The sequence below is a fragment of the Perca flavescens genome, chromosome 17 (genome assembly GCF_004354835.1).
Source record: "Perca flavescens isolate YP-PL-M2 chromosome 17, PFLA_1.0, whole genome shotgun sequence".
Lineage (NCBI taxonomy): Eukaryota > Metazoa > Chordata > Actinopteri > Perciformes > Percidae > Perca > Perca flavescens.
In genome coordinates this window covers 9104849-9129915 of record NC_041347.1, presented here as the reverse complement: position 1 = coordinate 9129915, position 25067 = coordinate 9104849, and the positions used below count along the sequence as shown (strand labels likewise).

Genomic DNA, 25067 nt, shown 5'->3' with positions numbered 1-25067 from the left:
TGGGGATCGGCCGATACTGGTTTATTCAAGGTCGATACTTATTATTAGTAGTTAATGAAACTGATAACCGATATATGAAACAGATATGCATTTAAAGTGAAAATGAAAATCTTTAAGTCAAAATTAAGATTTTTGAATGTTACAAACTCCAACACAAAACTGTGTTTAAATGCTTTAAGCAATTATTTAATAAATGACAAACTTTCAACATAATCCCCAGTTACAGAGTCAGTTAGTGGGGGGGTGTCAGATTCAGTGGTGAGTGAAACCGAAGCAGAGGGACAGACACAGAGCTGTAGCCGAGCCAAAGTACAACACGTTTAACTTCATTAACTTCATCGGTTATCAGGCAAATAAAACGCTGATACAGATCATCTTCAAACTGACAAAAAACGGACCGATAATAGGTGTATCCCTAATTCAGGGGGAACAATCCAAGCATTTGTAACCCTGTCATCTCCCAAATCAAACACTTGATGGACCAGCAGAGCCAGCTGTGTCTTCTTCCCTGCTCACCGTTGTTAGAGTGCAGCAGGCTGAGCAGTGTGTCCAAAAGGTAGCGGATGATGGTCCTCAGCTGCTCTGTGGAGGAGTTGTGGACCAGCTCCTGGGCCTCCAGAGCCCCGCCTGTGGGGAGCAACCTGCGGCTGGCCCCCAGTGACACACGCAGCCGCTGGACAGCGTGGTGAGCCAGGTTGAGTTGCAGCTGCAGTTGGATGCAGTCCTGGTACGCAGAGAAAACGCGCTGGTCCTCTTCCACCACCTTGTCTGGCTTTCGTAAGAAGTACTGGGCATTGTTAGCGCTGTTGAGAGGCGGCAGGTCAATGTTCTGCAGAAGGGTCTCCAGCCGATGGCAAGCCAGATTGTATCTGGTAAACAAGAACAGGAGAGCATCAAGTGTGAATCAATCAGTCCTGAAAATAGTCCCCAACAAATTCAATTTGATTTTATTCATAGTGTCAAATGATAACAGAAGATATCTCAGGACACTTTACAGATAGGGTTAGGTATAGACCACACTCAATCACACAATCATTTACAGAGACACAACAATTCCCCCCAATGCACTATATCATCCTGTTTGGGTAACATTTGCTAAAAATGACAGTGTTCTAGGATATTACTAATTCAACTTCATGCTGAGCTGTTTTTAAAGATTAAGTTAGTGAGTTTTCAGTAGGAGCCAATGGGCTTGGGGCTAAAAGCCATAAATTGTAGTATAAGTCAGAAAAACTAGCACATTCTTGGTTTTGGTCTTTACATAGGATTTGATGATAAGGAAAATAATGCCTTTTAAGAGCTTTCACAAATATACACAGATTGCTTTAATAATTGCATGGTTTATGACATAATACTCATGGTGCTAGAGGCTGTAACATGCAGCTTTTGAATTTCAAGACAATCTCAAACACCCATAATATAAAACCAAGAAAAATGTCTCAGATTATGACATTTCATGCTTGAGGAAATTACAAATCTAATAAACAGATTTTGGGTCAATTAAAGGCAAAGTCAGTCAAACCCAACAGGAATATTAAAGTACTTTCAGTCTTACCTGCACTGGATGTCTTCCTGCAGTGCCACCATCATGGACAAGTGCTGATCCACGTCGGGCTGGCTGGCTGCCTCGCTCTCTCCCCGCAGAGGATCGTGCATCAACTTAAGCTCACTCTCCCACGGCAGGATGTAAGTGTGGCCATAGTAGAAGCCCAGTGGGATCTTTGCCCGAGCATTGGTGCTGCCATAGCGCCCAATCACAGTGATCTAAGGAAGAAAACAAGGAGAATGGTAAACATGGTTAACAAAAGCCACAAAAACGCAAAACATCAGGTCAACCATCCTGCAACTTTCCAAAGCAAAAATACAGACCTTCATGAACCTGCAGACAGGTGGTGGCAGCAGGTCGTGCAGAATGAGAGAGTGGGTGCTAATGTCGGTGGCCACCACCAGCCTGCGGCCGTCCACCTCTTCCCCCAGGGTCCAGATGTCTATGGACAGAGAGGCCAGGTCGCCACAGGTCGGGATCAGAGCATCAGTCAGCAGGACGGGACGGCCAAAGTCCAGCGTCACAAAGCGACGAGCTCCTAGGAAGAAAGGTAGGGGAAACCGGAAGTTCACAAGGAAGTTTCATACCAAATATTTCTTAATGGATAACCGGTTTCCAAAAATTCTGTACATGCACATCTAAATAAATAGACATTTTAAGCACCGGTTAGGTGGTAAATATGGAACATTGCTACATGACATACCAGAGTGCATCCGCTCTATGATGATGGACTGGTGTGGAGGAGGCTGCAGGAAGTGAGACGCCTGGGAAATGGCCAAAGCCAGCCCACTGCCCATGGGGCTCTGCAGCAAAAAGAAACCATTATTCCACATTCAAAATATAAACTTTAAATATTTTCCAATTTTAGTGCACTGCCTCTACTTTGTTTGGTAGCCATTTCATCAACTCTTCTTGTTACTCAGGCTGGATATCGTTTCAAAATGTTCACATATAGTGCTAATGTTGAGGAATCTTTTTTACATGCCTTACTTTCAGAAATATAAACTGAAGGTATCGATATCGTGATATGAGACTAGATATTGTTTTAAATTTTTCATATCGTAATATGGCATAGGTATTGTTTTTTTCCTGGTTTTAAAGGCTGCATCACAGTAAATGTAATTTTCTGAACTTACCAGACTGTTTTATTATTTGCCTTCACCCACTAACTAATTATTTCCACATTACTGATTATAATCAAAAACACAATTTTGTAAATATTTTGTGAAAGCACCAATAGTCAACCCTACAATATCAATAGAGGTATTTGGTCAAAAATATTGTGATATTTGATTTTCTCTATATGGCCCAGCTCTAACTTATAAATGTTTTGTATGAAACTAGAATGGGAGATAAGGCAAAAAAGCAATGATGTTTTAAATATCATTTGATTGATACATATCACAGTATAAATAAAGTTAACTTTTTTGTTGAGCTTAAATATAAATGCTGGTATGAAATTCAGAAGCTGAAAAATGACAGAATTGTTTCATCTGCAAACAACTCATTTCAACCTGATGTGTTTCCTGATATATTGGTCAAAAACAAGCCCAGTTTGCTGCAGGGGGCTTCTTTAAGTGCCTTGTTGTGTGTTCTAGCAGATGAGGTTGGATACTGAGCCAGCTGGCATTAATTAACAAAGCACATAGCAGTATGGAACTAACCGGCTTGGCTTTCTGTGTGCTCTTGTGTGCTGCCAGGTTGACAGGCCCGGGGTCCATCATGGAGCCGGGGAACAGGTGAGCCAACTCTGCACTAAAGGCCGCAGACACCGCTTCGTTGGGCGGCGTGAGAGGAGGGGTCATGAACAGGGGCGTAGTTTTAGGTGTTGGGGGGATGACATCAGAGGGGTGAATAAAGAAACCTGGAGCAGAGGAGGCGTTGGATGACACCGAATTGTGGATGGGCCCCACACCAGAGGCAGTGGCGGCTGCAGAGGTGGTCTGGTGGAGCTTGGCCTCCAGTTTGGCCTTCTGTTCTCAGCACAGACAAAGGAGCTATTACTAACCACAAGATATTATAACAGCATCATCACTTGCAGACAAAAATTCTACACCTGGATACTCCTGTCGTTATATAAAAGCCAGAAGTTTCTGATGAAATGTTTCTCCATTTAATGCAAGTGTATGGGTCCTATGCATGTGTGTGTGATTTGGGCCCGTGTGTGTAATACATATATATTAAAAACATACTTTATTTATTCTTCTGTAATAAGGGATTCTTCTTCTTTAATCAAAGAATTCCTTCACTCTATTCCCCATTCAAATGTTCAGTAGCTCAATTAGTGGTGGTGAGAGAAACAGAATAAATAAAAAACTACTACTCCAACCACCACCACCTCTATTAAATCACAGAAAAAGGCCTTCCTCATCAATTGAATCAATTATAAGGATTGCTAGACATGCTACAATATTAGTTTTTTCCACAACAGAAATGTACATAAAGTAATGTCACCTGCTCCCTCTGGTACATGAGACTTTGTTTTTTGCCAGATCAATGAAGTCATTTTTATGCATGGCTTGCTTATTTTCTCTAACATTTATACTGAATCCAAGGAGTGAGATATGTAATGTATCACGGATAAGAAAAACATTAAGCAATACAAATATGGGACTCCGTAGTGATAAAGTATAAATGCTTGAGTTTAAGTCTGTAGTCTATAGTCCTCAAAGCTGCAGTAGGCAAAAATACAGCAGAATTTAAAGAAGAGTGCACCGCACCACTACTAGTCATTCATTTCATCCAGATGCCTGCCTGCTTTATTTATATATATATATATATATATATATATATACAGTGGGGGAAATAAGTATTTGACCCCTTGCTGATTTTGCAGGTTTGCCCACTTACAAAGAATGCAAAAATCTACAATTGTAATCATATGTACATTCTAACAGTGAAAGACAGAATCCCAAAGAAAATTCCAGAAAATCACATCATATGAATTTATTAAAATTGATAACCATCTGATGAGGAAAAACAAGTATTTGACCCCCTGGACAAACAGCAAGTATTCTGGCTCCTACAAGCCAGTTAGTCTTTCTTTAAGACACAGCCCCAATCCGAACCAATTATCTACATCAAATACACCTGCCTCACCTCGTTACCTGTATAAAAGACACCTGTCAACACCCAAACAACCAGCATCCAACATCACCACCATGGGCAAGACCAAAGAGCTTTCTACAGACATCAGGGACATGATTGTTGATCTGCACAAGGCTGGGATGGGCTACAAGAGAATTGGAAAGCAACTTGGAGAGAAAAGATCAACTGTCGGTGCAGTTATCAGGAAATGGAAGAAGCACCACACCACCGCCAACCTCCCTCGGTCTGGGCCTCCACACAAGATCTTGCCTCGTGGGGTGTCCCTGATCATGCGAACGGTGAGGAATCATCCCAAAACCACAAAGGGGGAACTGATGAATCAACTGAAGGCAGCTGGGATCACAGTTACAAAAGAAACGGTTGGTAACACACTACGCCGTCATGGATTGAAATCCTGCAGCACACGCAAGGTCCCCCTGCTCAAGAAGAAACATGTACAGGCCCGCATGAAGTTCGCCATTCACCACCTGGACGACTCAGAAGAGGCCTGGAAGAAGGTGATGTGGTCAGATGAGACCAAAATAGAACTTTTTGGCCTCAACTCAACTCGTCGTGTTTGGAGGGCAAAGAACACCGAGTACAACCCAAAGAACACCATCCCCACCGTCAAGCATGGTGGTGGCAACATCATGCTTTGGGGGTGCTTTTCAGCCAGGGGACGGGACAACTCCATCGTATTGAGGGGAGGATGGACGGGGCCATGTATCGTGGAATTCTGGACCGACATCTCCTTCCCTCAGTGAGAGAGCTGAAGATGGGTCGAGGATGGGTGTTTCAGCACGACAACGACCCTAAGCACACCGCCAAAGCAACAAAAGAGTGGCTGAAGAAGAAGCACATCAAGGTTCTGGAGTGGCCTAGCCAGTCTCCAGACCTGAATCCGATTGAAAATCTTTGGAGGGAGCTTAAAATTCGAGTTGCCAGGCGACAACCTCGGAACCTGAATGATTTGGAGGCTGTCTGCAGGGAGGAGTGGGCCAACATCCCTGCCGAAATGTGCACAAACCTTGTCACCAACTATAAAAACCGTTTGACATCTGTGCTGGCCAATAATGGCTTTTCTACAAAATATTAACATGCTGTTTGTCCAGGGGGTCAAATACTTGTTTTTCCTCATCAGATGTTTATCAATTTTAATAAATTCATATGATGTGATTTTCTGGAATTTTCTTTGGGATTCTGTCTTTCACTGTTATGATGTACATATGATTAAAATTGTAGATTTTTGCATTCTTTGTAAGTGGGCAAACCTGCAAAATCAGCAAGGGGTCAAATACTTATTTCCCCCACTGTATATATATATATATATATATATATATATATATATATATATATATATATATATATATATATATATATATATACCATTCTGTGTGTGTGTGTGTGTGTGTCTCTCTCTGACCTGCTGCTGCAGCTTCAGCAGCTGCTGCTGTTTCTCCTGCAGGACCTGCAGCTGCTGCTCTGCAGACACCATGGCGTGGGACAGCGACTGCAGGGCTACCTGGGCTGCAGAACTCAGAGCTGTAGAAGCTTCACCAACCGTTCCTGTCGTCAGGCCGCCCACGGCAGGGGTCACGCCAAATGTACTCACTGGAATCAAAGAGTAGAAGTTCAGGCAATGACCGGTTCATGAGCCAAAGACAAGTGAATTGAAATGAAAGACAAGTCATGTTTACCGGTGAACATGCTGGCGTCATCTCGTTCCACTCGTGTGCCATCACTAGTGGAGATACAAGTAAAGTGCAAAGGCTCTACCTCCAGGAGGCCTGTCAATGCTGTGAAGCTGCCTTCTGCTGCTGCACCGCTGCTTACTTTTCCATTCCCTGCAGGACACACAACACAAACCATCACATTCAGGTTATACACTGCTTACAACTCAGAACAGCATCCCAACGAACCAAATAGATGGGTTTTCATGAAAAGAATCTGTTTGCAGGAATTTCTCACAGAAACCTCCGAGGTTTTGTGTTGACTGAACTGAACGACATACAGCACAAATGACTGGACTATTACTTCATTGAGTGGCAGCATGAAAATATTTGTTCTAAATTGAATCAAATAGCACATTTTACACTGCTAAGAGTACACCAGTTTTGTGGGAGCTCAAGTGAGATAAGCTACCTGGCTGTGTATTGTGTGTGGGGGCTGCGTGTGTCCTTTCTGCCAGTGGTGGAATGTAACTAAGTATATTTACTCCACTACTGTACTTCAGTATAAACGCTGAGGTACTTGTACTTTACTTGAGTCTTTTCCTTTCAATAGTCTTTTCTTTTCAGTAAATGGCCAAAATATATTGGACAAGTTCAAACAATTTTAAAGTAATCTTCTTTGATATTTATAATATCTTTATATATAACTTTATAATAGCATGGCTTAACATGATGTGAATCAGTGCATAGCTAATACCTGACAGAATGTCAGAGAGGTCGATCTCATCTGACTGGACTCCAATGCTGCTGTTGAAGGCGTTCTTACAGGAGGAACCGCTGACCTCCAGGTCAAAGAGCACCGGGTCAAACGGAGAGCTGTACAGGCCGTACCTTGAAGGAAGTAGACAAGGGGGGGGGGGGGAGATGATTGTGTTAGGGTAGAATGCTCAAGGAAGTAAGGACACTGCTAATGAGACCATACCAAATTAATTTGATCCCTGGCCCCTGCAGTCAACATGTCAAATTGTCTCAGAGCAAGATACTGAACCCCAAACTGCTCCTGATTCTGCACCGGTGTGTGAATGTTTATCTGATGAGCATGACCTTGTATGGCAGCCTGGGCCATAAGTGTGTCAATGTGTGTGTGAGTATGGTAAATGGTGCCTGCAGTGTGTAAAGCACTTTGAGTGGCCGTTAAGACTAGAAAAGCGCTGTAGAAATGCAGTCTATATGCCATTTACCAAGCAGTATAAATGAGCATCACTTCAGCAGTAGTTTGAACTACTGGTATTTACTTATTACAAGTTAAGTAATGGTATTAAATGGTGTTTATGCAGCTCTAAGAAGGCAAAGTCCACACAACAGCTTAATGTAAAAATACTTTTAATAGTGCAAATAAGGCACACAGCGTTTCGGCGTTCTTTGGACATTCACTTTTTTGTCCTGCACGAGCAACTACATGGATGTGCACAACATTGTCTTGTTTGTGCAGCTGTAGCCTGCAGAGGTTCTAAGCCTCTCCTGTACTGGACAGTGAGAAGTACCTGGTCTGCAGCAGTGCCTCCAGCGGGGTGAGGCGGTCCTGCAGCTGGCGAGAGATGGTGGTGAGCAGGGCAGCACAGGCGGTGCTGCAGCCCGCCAGGTCCTCTTCCTTCACATAGTTCAGCAACACAAAGTACCAGAACACCGAGCCTGAAAGCATACAGGAGACGGACAGGTGAGAAAAGAAATACTGGGGTATGTTGTTCTGTATTGTTGTTCAGTTACTTACCACCTGTTGCTGCTGCAGGCAAGTAAGGCATATTGTCAAGCATAGCCTTCAGGAGACTCATGCCAAAACCCTGTTGACTCGGCTCCCCTTTCCCATTGCTACAGCAAGAAATACAACAGTACGGTCATGATTACTGCCATATAAACCCCAAAATGCACAGGTGATCAAGAACGACCAACAACTTCATCATATAGGCCTTTGCGACTATGGAAACTTAAATTAAACCTAAATTAGGTCACTTCTCACTGAATAAATCAAAGTTCAGGTACTCTTGGGCAAAGGAATGCAACACGGCAAACACAACAATTAATGACGCAGGATATGTGATCTGAAAGAAAGCTTGCTTCAATATACAGGTGATATTCCAATCAGAATATTCAGCATGTGCGTTTTGCTGCAATGCATTGCATTTGTCCGTATAAACTGTAGACTGTGTGCAATGTTGAGGAGTTAAGTTACTTTTTAAACTGTCTGTCCCAGAAACACTTGGGTGGCAATAGGATTTTTTTTTTTAAATCCTGTAACATTTGCAGTAGCAAACTATTTTGTTCTATTGTATTTATTGCCCCTTCCCTTCCAGCCCAACGTTTCCCCTGGCCAGATGAAACTTTACCATTTCCAGCAATATTGGGGTTGATGTTATAGTGTAGGGCGGCCTAATGCCTTTTTAAATACCTTTTAAGTGCATAGAATACTAAGCTATTAAAATAATAATTGTTGTGTGGCTGGGTTGGCTCAGTGTGTAGAGCAGGTGCACATATACTGAGAGGTTTATGCCTCAACACAGAGGTCCAGGGTTCAAATCCAACCTGTGACGATTTCCTGCATGTCTTCCCCCTCTCTCTCTCTCTTTCTCTCCCTCTCCCCCATTCCTCACCTACAGTGATTAGAACAAGTATTTGATACACTGCCGATTTTCCCTCTTCCACTTCCCACTTCCTCCAAGTCTGTAATATTTTTCATAGGTACTCTTCAACTGTGAGTGACGGAATCTAAAACAAAAATCCAGAAAATCACAATGTATGATTTTTAAGTAATTCATTTGCATTTTATTGCATGGCATAAGTATTTGATACATCAGAGCAGAACTTCATATTTGGTACAGAAACCTTTGTTTGCAATTACAGAGATCATACGTTTCCTGTAGTTCTTGACCAGGTTTGCACACACTGCAGGAGGGATTTTGGCCCACTCCTCCATACAGACCTTCTCCAGATCCTTCAGGTTTTGGGGCTGTCGCTGGGCAATACAGACTTTCAGCTCCTTCCAAAGATTTTCTATTGGGTTCAGGTCTGGAGACTGGCTAGGCCACTCCAGGACCTTGAGATGCTTCTTACCAAGCCACTCCTTAGTTTCCCTGGCTGTGTGTTTCGGGTCGTTGTCATGCTGGAAGACCCAGCCACGACCCATCTTCAATGCTCTAACTGAGGGAAGGAGGCGGTTGGCCAAGATCTCGCGATACATGGCCCCATCCATCCTCCCCTCAATACGGTGCAGTTGTCCTGTCCCCTTTGCAGAAAAGCATTCCCAAAGAATGAGGTTTCCACCTCCATGCTTCACGGTTGGGATGGTGTTCTTGGGGTTGTACTCATCCTTCTTCTTCCTCCAAACACGGCGAGTGGAGTTTAGACCAAAAAGCTCTGTTTTTGTCTCATCAGACCACATGACCTTCTCCCATTACTCCTCTGGATCATCCAGATGGTCATTGGCAAACTTCAGACGGGCCTGGACATGCGCTGGCTTGAGCAGGGGGACCTTGCGTGCGCTGCAGGATTTTAATCCATGACGGCGTAGTGGGTTACTAATGGTTTTCTTTGAGACTGTGGTCCCAGCTCTCTTCAGGTCATTGACCAGGTCCTGCCGTGTAGTTCTGGGCTGATCCCTCACCTTCCTCATGATCATTGATGCCCCATGAGGTGAGATCTTGCATGGTGCCCCAGACCGAGGTAGATTGACCGTCATCTTGAACTTCTTCCATTTTCTAATAATTGCTCCAACAATTGTTGTCTTCTCACCAAGTTGCTTGCCTATTGTCCTGTAGCCCATCCCAGCCTTGTGCAGGTCTACAATTTTACCCCTGATGTCCTTACACAGCTCTCTGGTCTTGGCCATTGTGGAGAGGTTGGAGTCAGTTTGATTGAGTGAGTGGACAGGTGTCTTTTATACAGGTAACAAGTTCAAACAGGTGCAGTTAATACAGGTAATGAGTGGATAACAGGAGGGCTTCTTAAAGAAAAACTAACAGGTCTGTGAGAGCCGGAATTCTTACTGGTTGGTAGGTGATCAAATACTTATGTCATGCAATAAAATGCAAATTAATTATTTAAAAATCATACAATGTGATTTTCTGGATTTTTAGATTCCGTTCCTCACAGTTGAAGTGTACCTATGATAAACATTACAGACCTCTACATGCTTTTAAGTAGGAAAACCTGCAAAATCGGCAGTGTATCAAATATTTGTTCTCCCTACTGTAGCTGTCCTGTCCATTAAAGGTGGAAATGCCCAAAAAAAATAAATGATTGTTGACATGATTTTATAAATTGTGTTTTAATGTTAAACAAACATGTGGAACAGTGAATCCTTAGGATGAACTGGATCTGTGGATGGCTACCTTACCTTTTTATCCTTTTGCCTTTTCTCTGTTCATCGCCACTTACTCACCGTCCTCCTATAACTTGCTATTTCCACTTATCTTCGATCTACTTGTGATTTTGATTTTTCTCCTTCCTGTTCTTTAGAGCTGCCCCATCTTTTGTTGTGTATGTATAGTTATGTATACTAATGTTCTGTGTATATTTAGGTTTTGTTTATGCTTTTGTTTTTTCTGTTAAAGCACTTTGTAAGCTGTTGTTTTTAAAAGGTGCTATACAAATAAAGTTATTACCTATTGACAAATAGGTTGATTTGTATTTGCTAATAATGTGTTGGATTTATGTAAAATTTTTCAAAATCAATTTAACAATTAATTAATTAACAATAATTTCGTTTAATTGATAAACAAGTTATGTATATAAAAAGGTATTAAGGTCGCCATTTAGGTGCCAAGAATGTCCCCTCCAGATAGAGACTGAATTAATTAATTCATAAATCATTTTCCCTTTTCGAAGGGTGGTGCCCCTTAATCCACTTAATCTTTGTTCCAATTACTGTGGGTATGCCACATTTTTTGGTGTCCCAATATTAAGGCATTTACGCTATACAGTCTTAAAGTTCCCGTAGTGGAAAAGAGCTAAAAGCACCATCACTGAAATCAACCATGCTTCTTACCTGATACAAAGTGCAAGAAAGCGAGCACATTTGTGCGCTATGCTCCGGCCAGCCTCGAAGAAACACATCCGCACAATATCCGTTAGCCGCGTTCGGGTTTTCACCAGGAGCCCCTCTTTTCCTTCTCTTAAACTAAAAAGAAGCCACAGGATATACTGTATTACTTGTCTGTAAAATGTCAAAGTGGAAGTAATGTGTGACCTAGATGTCCTAGATGATGCAGTCTTATTTGCTGTGCTGGAACTTTAGTCCTACCTGCAGGGTCCGTTGGAGAAAACCCCAGCCAGCCAGCACAAGATGTCTAGGATGAGGCTTTGGGCGTGCTCCGTGGCCGGGCTGTCCTCGCTCCGCCGACACAGCGCATCCAGCAGCTTCTCATGGAAGTCTGGGAACTGCAGCATAGCACAGCGTTGGACCCTGAAAAGCACAGAAGAACATAAAGACAGTTGGTTAAAAGTTCTTCTGCAATATGTACAGTAGAGACAAAGGCAAACTAAGGAGACACTGGCCGTGGTTACACTTGTCTTTTTAATGCGATATTTGTCCTCCGATCATGCCAGGACGCATTATCTGCCAAGCCTGTATGCTCCCAGATCGGATCATGATGGAGACCACATGCCGAGGTGACCTGGCTCACATTGATATCGGATCCCAGTGAGGGGTTGACAGCAAATGGGAACCATCCAGACAATTTTAGCAAGTGTATGTCTTGCGTAGGTCTTGCTTTGTTTAGTGTTCACCATGAAGACATTTTGACAGTGTAAATAGAACCTGACGTCCTGCCCCTTCTGACCTTTCTTTGGGTATTGACGTCTTCTTAAACCGTCTGATTGTGACTGAAGCTTCCTGCAGCAGGTCACATCCTCGCATGTTTTCTACTTTTTTCAAAGGTGCAGTGGTTTCGCTTTTCACTGCAGAGACCTACACACAACAATGAAAAAAAATGAAATTGTGTGTCAATGGTGGACTAATTATTCATATTGCTTTAATGGCTTTACATTACTGATAACCATTCATTAAACAATGCCATTATGATAATTATGACTGGATATTTTTGACAGTTTGAAATATATCTGATTAAATATGTACAATTTAGTTTGTAAAGGATAGGTTCACAATTTTTCACGTCCGTCAGTCAGGTACCAATATGCACATTGAAACTGTTTTTGCTTGCTGTAATCATTCCTCCTGTTCATCTCTGCCCTGAGGAGATCCCTTCATAACACAATTCCAATCTAAGTGATGCTGGACAAAACCCACAGTCCTCATTCTGTGCCAAAAATACATTACTTTAAAAATAAGTTAAGCATTAAGTCTATCTGAAATAAATATGGGTCTTTAGCAGTCTGACTAAGTCAACTCAACTGAGTATCTTCCAAAGTAACTGTCTTTTTAGGACAGAGTTTCTGCCAAGTGTTACTATAGTTCCTTTCACACAGCCTCTTTAAGGCGGGACTGTAGTGCTTTTAAGCCGCCTCGCCGCCTGTGTCAAAGTTACAAAGACGGAATGGGGGTTGTGCCTTTAAGCCGGCAGCGGAGGTAGTGGCAGAGCTGCAACAGCGCCGAACCACCGTCTTTGTGAAATGTATGATGCAGTATGATATGTGAGTCCACCCACAGGCAGGTCAAAAAGTGGCAAAGCAGTGTTTTGAGTAGCTGAAGTTATTAACAACTTACAGAAACAATGCATGCAATAGTCCACCTTCTCTTCCACTCACTCTCTCTCAGACGCATATATACGCGGGTGCCGGGCGCTCAGTCCGTCTATGTCGTCTCTACTGACAACTGTACTCCTATAATGCATAAAGTTGGCGGTTTGTGGGTCCGGTCATGTTAGTGTGGTTGATTCAACAGCGCGGATGGCTCACACATTAGACGCCGCACTGTTGCATTACACGTTACTCCTCTTTTGCTAGCGAATGCTGGCATGCTATGTGAAGTCACACACTGGGGCAGCATTATGCCACCTTTGTCTGGTTCTGTGTGAATAAACAAAGCCAGCATAGCAGCAAACCTTCCACTGGAGTGGAACAAGGAACCACTGTCGGGAAAATATAAAAAGACTAAGACTGCGCTTAATGGACTGTAAATAAAAAGAAACTCACTTGATTTAAATAACTCAAGACTATTAAAGCCTCATACCAACTTAAGATAAACTTCAGAATATATTCTTGGACCAAACTAGAACTGTGGATTTCCTCCCCCAGCACTTACTTTGGAAGCAAACTATGAGGTAATCTCTTAATGGCCAGTATGAACAGGAGCAATCATTACAGCGATTTTCATATAGGCAAGTAAGTTTTGTTTTAAAACAGATGTGAAAAAATATGAACCCATCTCTAAAAAAAGACTAGAAGCTGTGGATTTGTACCTTGGAGGCCTGAGCCCGTTGCAGCAATGTAGACAGTGAGTGGGCTTTGGTGCTCTGGGGCTTGGCACTTGGCATCCTCACCACAGGCCGTGGGCTCTCCTCCATGGCCCTGTCACTCACCGCTTTGATGTGAACCAGGAATGAGCGGTACTTGCCTCCTGCCATGCCTGCAGTGGAAAGTACAACGGTACAACTGAGAAAAACAGACACACGCCATGGAGGATTCTTCATATCATCTTCCTGAGCACAAAACACTCAAGTGTCAGGTTGTGATCAGGTCAGGGATGGGGCAGTGACTTCACAGAAATGTGTTGATGTGACTGTTACCTTTGACCAGCTTGGGGCTGGTGAGGCTGAGCATGCCCGCATGGCCAGAGAGGTCCAGCCCACTGGCCAGCCACACTGGACCACACAGTATGTCCTCCTTGTGGTCCTCTAGGAATGGACACAGCATGGAGCCTACAGCAAACACATGAATAGCATCACTTTAATGGAATGCAGCCTTCAAAACCAGGAAAAGATAACACTTGCCATATTATGATATGCAAAATCTAAGACGATATCCAGTCTCCTATCACAATCAATATAATATCAATATATTGCCCAGCCCTAACTGGTTGTATTCTTTACCTGATGTCTCTTCTATGTCCATAAACTGGATGTCCTCTGTGAAGTCATGCAAAAGGGGCTGGCCGTTCCTTTCCCCGTTAGCATGGAGGACACTGGAGAGGGGGAAGGAGATCTGTCTGTCCACCGCTGTCTCTGTTACAGACATGAGAGGCAACATTTAGACACAGATAGTGGTTCCATATTCAAAACGCCCCAATTAATTTTAGCTGCTATCCGAAAGACAAAAGGAACATCTTGAAACACCAAAGCTGCAAAAGAAATATGGTATCCCTGATCAAAAGGAATACATTTCAAAGCAGTGTCCTTACCACTGACTTTGCCCAGCCCGGGTGCTTTGTTCTTCAGTAAAGTGACTTGGATCTGAGGAATGTTGACGATGTTGGCATTCAGGAGGAACTTGAAGTCAACATGGCCCACCATGCAAGCCTTGGGCAGCACCAGCTCAAACACATGCTCATCCCAGCTGGAGCTGCAAAGACAATGTGGGTCACCAAATTATACTACGTATACAATACTGTTTTTTCAAGGCCGATACCGATTATTAGTAGTTAATGAAACCAATAACCAATATTTGTAACACATATGCATTTACAGTGAAAATGAAAATCTCTAAGTCAAAATGTAGCCTATTTTCCTATGTTTTTATGTCTAAGGGACTGATGGGAACAACAATCTTTGACATTGGTCCAGTATTACGAGAGATCGCTGCAGGTGGCAGCGGAGAAACAAGCTACAACGTAAGTTCCTCCTAATGAATATAGTGAATGAAATATGATAATCTTAAGATTTGTGAGGAACAGTAAGAAGCTAAAATATAAGACCCTACAACTATCTAAACATGGGGGCAGCTAAGTGGAAGATTTCGAAAGAATGCAATTTGATTTACCTGCACAGTCTATATTGGGCAACTACCGACAGCAGGATTATAATTTGGATAAACCAAACTATTGGGCCAAGGTAGGCCTTTGTGTATGGTTTAAGACCTGCAAAAGATTTCACCTGGAGAAGCAAGCAAGAATACTGAAATGGCCACTTTCATATTTGTGTGGCCTGCCTTTAAATTTTTTAAATTTTGATGAATTGATAAAGAAATAATAAACATTTTTGGAAAGAAATCAATTGTTCTTTTGTCATATTATATTACACCTGTCCAGATAAATTCATGGAGAAGGAGGAGAAGATCTCTTTAAAAGATTGTTGCTGCTAGCAAGAAAGCCATCATGTGGAAATGGCTGGAGACAAACACTCCAAGATACTGTGCCCTATTACACCCTGCAACGCTCTGCAATGCCCTGCCTTGACTTGCTGTGTCCAGCCAACGCCATGCCACGCCCGGTTACGCCCTGCTGTGCTCTACAACACCATGAATTATTACAACTACTACTTCTAGTCATTATCTTTATTGTGACTATTATTGCCATTGTTCATCACACCCCCAACCAGCACCGTCAGACACCTCCTACCAAGAGCCTGGGTCTGTCCCAGAGTTTTTCCTCGCCACTGTCGCACTTACGCATTCATGCATGCTCTTGGGGGAATCACTGGAATTGTTGGGTCCTTGTAAATTATAGAGAGTGGTCTAGACCTACTCTATCTGTAAAGTGTCCTGAGATAATTTCTGTTATGAGTGACACTATAAATAAAATTTAATTTAATTAATTAGCAATGAAATAAACCGTATGGAGAAATTGCCCTTCACCTTAAAACTATGAGGTCAATATGTGAAATACTGACTACTGACTACATATGTGTGCCTATAACCCATTACATAGGAGAGTGAAAGATCATGTTCCTGTACAACTACTGTTACCCATATTAACCAACCATTCTTTTTGCCTGAAAATACCAATTAAGTCAAAGCTACCCGTCAGTCTGAAGCTTCCAGGTGCGGGTGTGTTGGGCTGCATCTCCGTGATGCTGCTGGTGAAGGTGCTGTGGGTGGCGGCGCTGCTGCTGTTCTTGCTGCACCTCAACCCAGCACGGTGGCACTGTGGCCGAGAAACGGGGGGTCAACGTCTCGAAGCGTGTCAGCTCCACTAGTGACATGAGGCTCTCTGTGGTCAGCGGTTGGTCCACCAGGAGGTCCACTCCTGCACAAGTTGGGGGACAGTGGTGAAACATCAGAATAACAGTATCGCAGAGGGGCCAAATAATTGAACACCTAAATGTGTCTAGTTTACTATCAGACCATGTGGTCTGCAATGCCAACCCACTGTGGGGAATGAATGACTGAGTGTGTCTTGTGTCAGTTTTACCTGTGATCCCAGGACTAGAGGGGTTGGAGCAGGGCTTGGCCCCCTCAAGCAGCAGTTCAGCCCCTTTAGAAAGGGGGCCATCAATAAACATGTCTCCATCATCTATATCGTCACACACACCTCCAATTTGAAGGAAATGAAGTTCTCCACCTTGAGAAGGGGAAATAAACATAATTAATACCTACAAATCAAATTCTTTCACTTCGATTTCTACGCTAACCTCAGTTCATTTATCTTTACAGTATACAGACAGTTGAAGTAAGTTTACAATGTCAACTCATCTACCTGCAGGTGCTGAACCACAACAATATATTGATACATTGAGTTAAACTGATTAGCCATAAAGATATGTTGAGAAAACATCATCATCATTCATCAGTGCAAGTTAAAGCCAGCCTATGCATCCCAGTAGTCAACAGAGCTGCTGCTGTCTGCAGGGAAACGGGTCCAGGAAGGAAGCACTCACCTTTGGTACAGGCACAAAGGCGGTCGGTCCCAGAGCAATAGGTAACTGAGACAAAGGGGTCTGTCTCCTCTGCTGAGCCCTCCTTTATAGGCGGCTCCACCTTGGCCAGGACCTCCAACGTGGACAGGTCCAGTATCATAATGTACCCAGCCTGTGTAGTGACCACCAGGTGGCCCAAGCCAGTCACATCTAACCGCTTGCACTCTTTGTGGCTCCAGGCAGAGGCCGAGGGGCAGGTGACAGTAGCGCTGCTGCTAGTTGTGGCTGCTCCACATGCAGTCCCAGTTCCAGAGGCAGCAGAGCCGGCCGGGCCCGCTCCGAACCCAGAGGAGCCATTTTTGGACCCGGAGGAGTGAGCCTCCTCAGGAGCTTCTTCACTGTCATCCTCCCTGCTATCAAGCACATCTGGAGGAAGCAAAATGAGAGAGGTGATGGCATCACAGGGGTCCCAGATCTGCTGCACCTTGACAGGTTCCTCGTCCAAGGTGACAATACGTGTGGAGTAGTTGAGCTTGTAGAGTGCAAGATAGCCTCCACTCCCACCACTTGGGGTCCTCTGCTGCTGCTGCTGGTCACCCGGGGGCAGAATGAGGGGGGTCTGAGGTGGTGACCCCCCTGAGTGGTGGCCTTCGACCCCATTGGCCACTGAGTGGAGGGGGTCTCCTTTGCGCTGGCTGCAGAGGGCAGAGTGCAGGCGGTTGAGATTGTTGAGGGCCTCCACTTGGTTTGTAGCGCTCAGAGATTCAGCGCCACATGGTTGCAGGCCCACCAGAAGGTGCACACCATCCCAGCAGGGCGTGATAGAGTCCACATAAAGATTCTCCTCTTCCAGCTGTTTGGGCAGCCTCAAGCACTGCACCAGTGCTCCAGGTCGAGGCGGGGCGGAGGCAGTTGCTGCAGCCAGTGTGCTCCATTTGTCCATGTGACCGTCTAACCCTGCCAGATTAGTTGCTGCATCAGCAAACTGCTGAATGTAAGTGATGGGGGGATCCTGAAGAAGAAGCTGCTCGTGTGTGTCGAACTCCATCTCTATAATCTGTGGCACAGTGAAGCCCTCCTCGTGGAGCCCCTTGCTCATTAGGTTGTTCATTTGGGCAAACACCTGCCCTGAGGACTTGTCATCCACCTCTCTGATACTGTACAGCAGCAGCACGGGTATAGTCCTGCGCACAGCCGGCAGAGAAGAGGGACTTGGTGGATGGGAACCTAATAGTTTAGAGAAGCCCTGCTCCTGGGCTGCAGTCTGGGAGTTGCAGGTCTCTATCTCCATGGGACCCTGGTCCTGTAGAGGCCCAGAGTGGGAGTGGTCAGGGCCCTGAGTCCTAAGGGGACCATCTGTGGTCCTGCGTGTTGTAGCTGGGGCTGTGGGTGGGGGTCCAGCCATAGGGGTGCTGGATGCTGAGCGGTAGCTGAGCAGGCCTCCGGCCAGCAGGCAGGGGAAGGGAATGTTGTGGTGGTCAGAGACCTTGTCCTTTGCTTTGGCCTGGCTATGGGCCTTGGCTTGGTTTAGTGAAGGGTTGGCACCCAGTTCCTCCAGGTCCTTGACCGTGTCCTCCAGCACACTGGCCACCACCTCCCACTGGAGCTTCTCTGGCTGCTGGAGCACACTCAGAGACGTCACCCCCAGGCTGACATCCATGCTCTCCCACTGGGACTGCTGGCCTGGAACAAGAGAGGCAAGAGAACAGGTCAGAGGTCTTTCCTGTCTAGAACCTGATACCAATGATGGTAAATTCTATGCAACGAGGCCTAACGTGAAGAGAAAAACGTGTTTTTAAATGTATCCACGTAGCTTCAGATATGGTTTATCCAACTCCGAAAAAAAAAAAATGACAAACAGGGAAAATTAAAGTCTTCATACCTGTTACGGACTCTGATCGGGAATGCTCATCACTGTCTGAATCCTCCAACTGGTCATCACTGGAAAATGAGTAGTGGTTAAAAAAAAAAACAGTTAAAAGAAGTCCACTTGGGAACAACTACAATCATGAAATCTGAGAAATGTTTTTTTAGTTAGTTTTGATGCTCACATTGATTTTACATTAATTCAGCTTAGATGGTGCCCAAAACAGCTAGGGCCTAAGCCTTATAGGGAAATGCCTGCACAACATTCCTACAGAAGAAGTACGGAGTGGCTGTGTCGCAGTTTGTGGCCACTCTCTCCAGTCATCCACACTTTTGTTGTTGATGAAAAGATAAAATATAGGCTAATTTGCTGGCATGTCCATCCTATGAAGAAGTTACTCATGGTTTAAGAACATTCTATCAAATGTCCATGCAAAAACTCCAGTTGCCCAGCAACAAGCATAGACTCACAGGAAGTTGCCACAAGAGAGAGGACTGTTCTCCTCTTGCGCTTTGAGTGGTAAGACTAAAAAAGCGCTGTACAAATGAGGTAGGTAGGTGTGTGTGTGTGTGTGTGTGTGTGTGTGTGTGTGTGTGTGTGTGTGTGTGTGTGTGTGTGTGTGTGTGTGTGTGTGTGTGTGTGTGTGTGTGTGTGTGTGTGTGTTTCACCTGTCTCCCTCTAGCTTGGGCAGGTCAGAGCAAGAGGACGATTCCTCGAGCCAGGCCAGAGTTGGTCTCCGAGACTCTGTGAGTGTCTGCTGGCTCTGTTCACCACCACACAGAATCAGCTGCCTCAGGATGGCCGGGTCGTACGGATTGATGTCAAACTTCAAGTGCACCTGTTCAACACACAATTGCACACTCTTGAATCTGGGGTCAATATAGCAACATTTACTGTCTGACACCTAGGGCTGTTTTTCCCTCCAGTCTGTCTATCGATTTCAGTACCTAGGACAGCGCCGCACCTAGGCCTACAAACACTAAGGCTTTACGATACTGGGGGGGAAAAAAGGGATTTTGCAATATTTTTTTTCCTGGCTTATGAAAACAATACTGGAATGTTTAGGAGATGACTTGACTAGCTGTTTTTGGAAATAATAAATCATTCTTAAATGACTAGGGTGAGTTGGTAGTGGAGTGCATCTGTATAGATAATAGAAATAGAACAACGTTTTCTTATGTGAACCATTCTTTGATGAACTTTAATGCTTTACAAAGACAAAAGCAAGTAAGCGCTGTGACTACGCTTCTGATGTAATTTTGGAGAGGGAAATTAGGTAGTTAAATACACTGGTTGACTCACATGACATCACTGTATTCATATAATACTCTAATATCAATCCAGGCTAAAGTCAATGATATTAATAATGAATGCATGTTGCTTCCCCAAAAAGAAAAAGGGGCTCCATTATGTTGCCCCCTTTTGTTACTCAATCATTTGCAGGTTGTTCGATTGCTGCTTTGTTTGTGTGTGTGTGTGTGTGTGTGTGTGTGTGTGTGTGTGTATATATATATATATATATATATATATAAAAATAAAAAATACTAAAAGGAAGGAAGGAAGCATACTGGTTTGGATGTCGATTATCGCAGCTTTGAAATATTCGGGTCAGTCCTACTGACACCAATATCTTCAAAAGTGGAACACAGGACAGGTGATAGAGTCTCACGCATTCCGTTAGATTCTCTGACCTTCATCATTTTGGATACATCCCAGATGCAGATCTTCCCCCTCTTGGTGGCAGCAGCCAGAAACTGCGGGCAGCTGCCGAAGCCATAGCAGGCGATCTTGTCCGAACTGTCGAGGTTGTTGGGAAACTGGGCGGGGCTGGTTGCCAGTGTCACTGACAGCGGCACGTTCTGTGTGTGCTCGCCCTTCACAAAGGGACAATTGGGAGAATGTCGCTCATGTTCAGACCTGGGGGTAGGAGAAATGTTGGTCATCATTGATATGATCTAGTAGCTAAAGCAGAATTAAAGCTGCAGGCAGCGATGAACGGGCCCCGTCCCTCCCAGCATATGGAGGGTACTAGCAGGAATGCCGGTTGCTGTTACACTTTCTACTGTTACACTACATTCCTTCGCAATTTAGGGTTTCATTACTGGGAGGATTATGCCAACCAAATACGAGACAAAACCGATAAACCCAGGGTGGGAAATTAGCACCCGCCACCAGCCAAGGGTGGGTACTTTTTCAAAGTGGCGGGTGACTTTGCCTTGTTTACCAGCCACAGTGGCAGGTGGATTGTAAAACATTCCTTGTAACGGATTGGACTTAGCAACAGCATTCTTTATCAAAGAATGCTGTTGCTAAGTAACAATGCACAATGCTTATAGGAGTTGCGTTACGTTACTGCTAATGAATCCCCAACATTTCTGGATTTTCCTGCTTCTTATTAAAAACATTCAAACACCAAAATAACTGAGGACTTTTATTGTGAAGAACTTATAGGAAATGAAACCGTTCACAGCCGGGGCTTTGACCACACATAGTTGAGTAGTTTTCAGCTGCTGCTGTTTTAATCCTGTCGGCTGTCTGCTGCTCAGTTCTACCACGCGACTGACACACACACACACACACCAGCCACTTTGGCTGGTGGGCAAAAAAGTTTATTTCCCACCCTGGATAAACCCCCTGGGAGGATTGCATAAAATACAGGATATCCTGTTGGGCGGAGCTAATGAAAGTAAATATGTCCGAAATAATGAGATCAATGTGGGTACCAAATTTTGTGACTATCGCAGCAACTTTGTCCAAATTAAGGCATTCCACGCATTAGGGGGCACTATGGAGCCCGCTTAATACGCATGAACCAAATTGCTGTATAGCCAAAATGCGATATCAAATCGAAATAATTACTAGTTTGAATATGGCTGCAAAGTTTTGTCCTCAAACATGTGTTTGTAAAATGAAAATCAAGACACAAAATGCAAGATTGCTTACTTCCTGTCAGACAAAAACATTCTTAAAAATGATATGCCCTAAAGATGAGCACAATGTTCCCACCAAATTTCGTGAACATCAATGGAACTTTATCCCAATCTTGGTGTGCATTCGGGGGCACTACGAAGCCCGCTGGCCACGCACAGCCCATATCCCTGCAGAAATTTTCACCAGGTCTGACATGTGTACCAATTTTTTTGAGTTTTCGGGCATCCTAAGCCTCTCAAAAACGCAATTTTGCAGCAGAAAAATTATCTGTTTATATAGGTCCCTGGCACTGACCATTGGGCCCTGGCACTTTGGTGCTTGGGCCCTAATTAGTTATCTCTACTCACCAGGGCTCATCCGTAGGTTCCCAACAGACCAGACACACACTGCAGGTGAAACACATAGCTCTGTCATCCCCTGTTGAGGCAGGCTGTGAAAAGACAAGAGGGAACAGTATAGCTTAAACACTTAAGTTTGCAGAGCAGGTGTAAAAACAAGGCAAACCAGCACTGATATTACATTATTGTAAATTATAATTGTCTGGACCAAGATGGCGGAGCAAGGTTCAGTGTCTCAACACATTCTGCATATTAGTAGTTATCTGCCCATTTGGTTCAAGTCTGCTCACTAAGAGTCTTGCATAGATATCATAGAGCTGACAAGAACTTTTGGATTGGATTTCATAACTCTAACAAGACAAGACATAGGAGGCTACCAACACGGAAAGGCAGCAAAGAGAGGAGGGTTAAGTGCTAAGCTAAAGCTACTTCATCAGCTGATATTACCCAGCATTTCCCCCGCAATGGTGTCTGGCGAAAAAAAATAATTGAGCTGTGGCAGCGGATCATCACTAACGATTGAGCTAAGGGGGAGGGGGGGCGGACACTACGTCCTCCGGGCAGATATTACAGCAGATGACTCCGGTAAGACCAGAGATGGGAGACATTTGCTTTTTGGCTGTGTCATGCGTAGTTGCCCAGCAGATGAAATTATCAACGCCAAACATGTCTATTGGGAAATATGCCAAATAAATAAATAATTAATAGCATAATTTGATGCTATACTGACTGGTGCCGCTGTCATTGCCACTCTGCGCCACGGACACCTGTACTTTTTGTAACTTTGGCGAGCCGGTACGATCTCTCAGGAGAAGTTTGTAATGCGTTACGACACTACCACTGATTTGGGTAAAACTGGATCATATTTTGGATCATATTCTGATGTCCTCCGGCTGCTCTGCCTCAACAATCGGTGAGTTTCCCGATAGACAGAAAGCTTTACTTGCTGCTAAAGTAACGCTAACTGTAACTGCCAGGACTGGGAGCTCAGAGCACCGAGGGAGTGTTCGTGTTTACACCGCTAGCACAGGTACCTCGGGCCGCTGGGGGGAGGGTTTCAGGCCCAGGGTGGGGAAATGCCAGAACCATAGCCTAGCAGGCAGTCATCTCCACTGCCACAACAGCGCTGACAGTGAAAGTCCAGTTCTGATTTCATCATTGTTGCATTTGTGCTTTATTGTGGTTTAAATGTAGGCTACAATATGGTTATTTAAAACATATGTCCCTTTATCCACCCAGAGAGTTCTCATCTACTGTTGTGACTAGGGGTTTAAATTAAGTTTTATCTCAATACAATATTATATATCAATTATATGGACAACTATACAATATGTGCTTATCATATAGCCATTTAACTCATTTACAATCATATCATCTCACAAAAAGCAACTACAATATGATCTGACAGTTTTATTACTGAGCTCCTCCAGACATTTAAATGAAGAAAAAAAAACAATTTTTTTATTAAAAAAAAAAGAATTAAAAACAAATGGGAATTTCAAAGTAATAGTGCATCATAAAGATGAGGATATGTGTCAATTTTTTCACATGCATCTATTTGATCATTGAAATGATATATTGATCCAGATCGACATATCTTTACACCCGGAGTTGTGACTGCAACATATATCGCCCCCAGATGCTAATGCTAATCTTGCAACAAAAGAACTTTCTTGGACCCTCAACACTTCAACCCTGTTCAAGAACGTGCCCGAACATCTCTTATTCCTGAGGAGACTGATGAAGATGAATCTGTCTCCTCAGATTCTGGTGAACTTCTACCTCAGCTGTTGGACCAGAAAGCCCTGCAGAGGGGGGTTAAAACTGCCCAAAGGATTACAGGTACTCCACTCTGTGCCATTGAGGCTGTCCAGCACAAGGGATGTCTGATACCTCTCAGCCTGGCTGCAGACTGTGTGTCCTCCTCCCCTCTAATGTGAATGTGCATTAGAGGTAAACAGAGACGTGAGCTAATTATATGCCTACAGACCGATGTGCCCCTTAGTTCTCTGAGAACCTACCTGATGGTAAAACCCTGCTTGAGCCATTGGGTCAGGCTGAGCCCATCTGTACCCAGCATGTGGCCACGATGTAAAAGTCTCCCTCCTGTTGGCCTCGCTGTACATCAAAGATCTGTAGAGAACACATTTTAGAAACATGTTTAGTATTCAGTATGCTGGTGTGGAATTTACCTGTACCTGGCTGTTACATAGCTGTATATATGAAAAATTTGTCATACATGTTATGTCATAGATTATACATCCATACAGCCCTCAAGAATCCTAACAACCCATGACAAAATGCTATTAAAATGCTACTTGTGAAGGGAACACTACATGTTGTATTCTGATTGGCATGGCTGGCCCAGGGGAGCCCCTTATTGCTGGTGTCATGGAGAAAAATAATAATTAGTGTGCACAAATTAATAAATCTCTCTCTTAAATTATTACACACAAATACCTTAATTGTTCTCTTGGATGACTTAAAGTGTTCATATTGGGGGTGGGCAATGTGGCCCTGAAATAATATATTTTGGGATATTCTTGATTAATATAAAAGAATATTTTATTATTAATTTTAATAACATACAATTGAAAAAAAGTGTTGTTTTATATGTCAGCATAAACGGCAACAGTTTGCCTTCAAATAGTCATTAAAAACTGAAAAAAATGTATCTCTCTGCTCTTTAGATTGTAAAAGAGTCAGATACAACAAAGTGCACATCTAAACAGTTGCCAGATGAACAGGCAACTGTGTCAAGAAGTCGGAATATTGCCATTATCACAATGAGAATCTTTTCATATCATATCTTTATACTACGGAGCCCCCACACACACACACACTTTCTGGTGCGCACGAGAATCCAATCGGAGTAGCCGTCAGAAT

General features: G+C 43.8%; 1 protein-coding gene across 4 annotated transcripts in view; it reads right to left on the bottom strand.

Moving 5' to 3' along the window:
- Positions 1–25067, bottom strand: part of birc6 (baculoviral IAP repeat containing 6) — a 157411-nt gene that overhangs the window by 120156 nt on the left and 12188 nt on the right. For all 4 annotated transcript variants that reach the window (XM_028603907.1, XM_028603909.1, XM_028603910.1 and 1 more), the window contains exons 5-29: positions 24203–24314; positions 22191–22273; positions 20604–20829; positions 19581–19750; positions 18928–18986; positions 17067–18728; positions 16601–16750; positions 16210–16435; positions 14654–14814; positions 14346–14477; positions 14043–14174; positions 13716–13882; positions 12138–12265; positions 11600–11761; positions 11345–11476; positions 8075–8172; positions 7848–7995; positions 7061–7194; positions 6331–6477; positions 6057–6244; positions 3211–3519; positions 2250–2349; positions 1870–2084; positions 1556–1764; positions 517–869 (exon numbers count right to left, since the gene is read on the bottom strand). In XM_028603907.1, the coding sequence (XP_028459708.1) occupies positions 517–869; positions 1556–1764; positions 1870–2084; positions 2250–2349; positions 3211–3519; positions 6057–6244; positions 6331–6477; positions 7061–7194; positions 7848–7995; positions 8075–8172; positions 11345–11476; positions 11600–11761; positions 12138–12265; positions 13716–13882; positions 14043–14174; positions 14346–14477; positions 14654–14814; positions 16210–16435; positions 16601–16750; positions 17067–18728; positions 18928–18986; positions 19581–19750; positions 20604–20829; positions 22191–22273; positions 24203–24314 (5603 nt within the window). The remainder of the gene's footprint in view (positions 1–516; positions 870–1555; positions 1765–1869; positions 2085–2249; positions 2350–3210; positions 3520–6056; positions 6245–6330; positions 6478–7060; positions 7195–7847; positions 7996–8074; positions 8173–11344; positions 11477–11599; positions 11762–12137; positions 12266–13715; positions 13883–14042; positions 14175–14345; positions 14478–14653; positions 14815–16209; positions 16436–16600; positions 16751–17066; positions 18729–18927; positions 18987–19580; positions 19751–20603; positions 20830–22190; positions 22274–24202; positions 24315–25067) is intronic.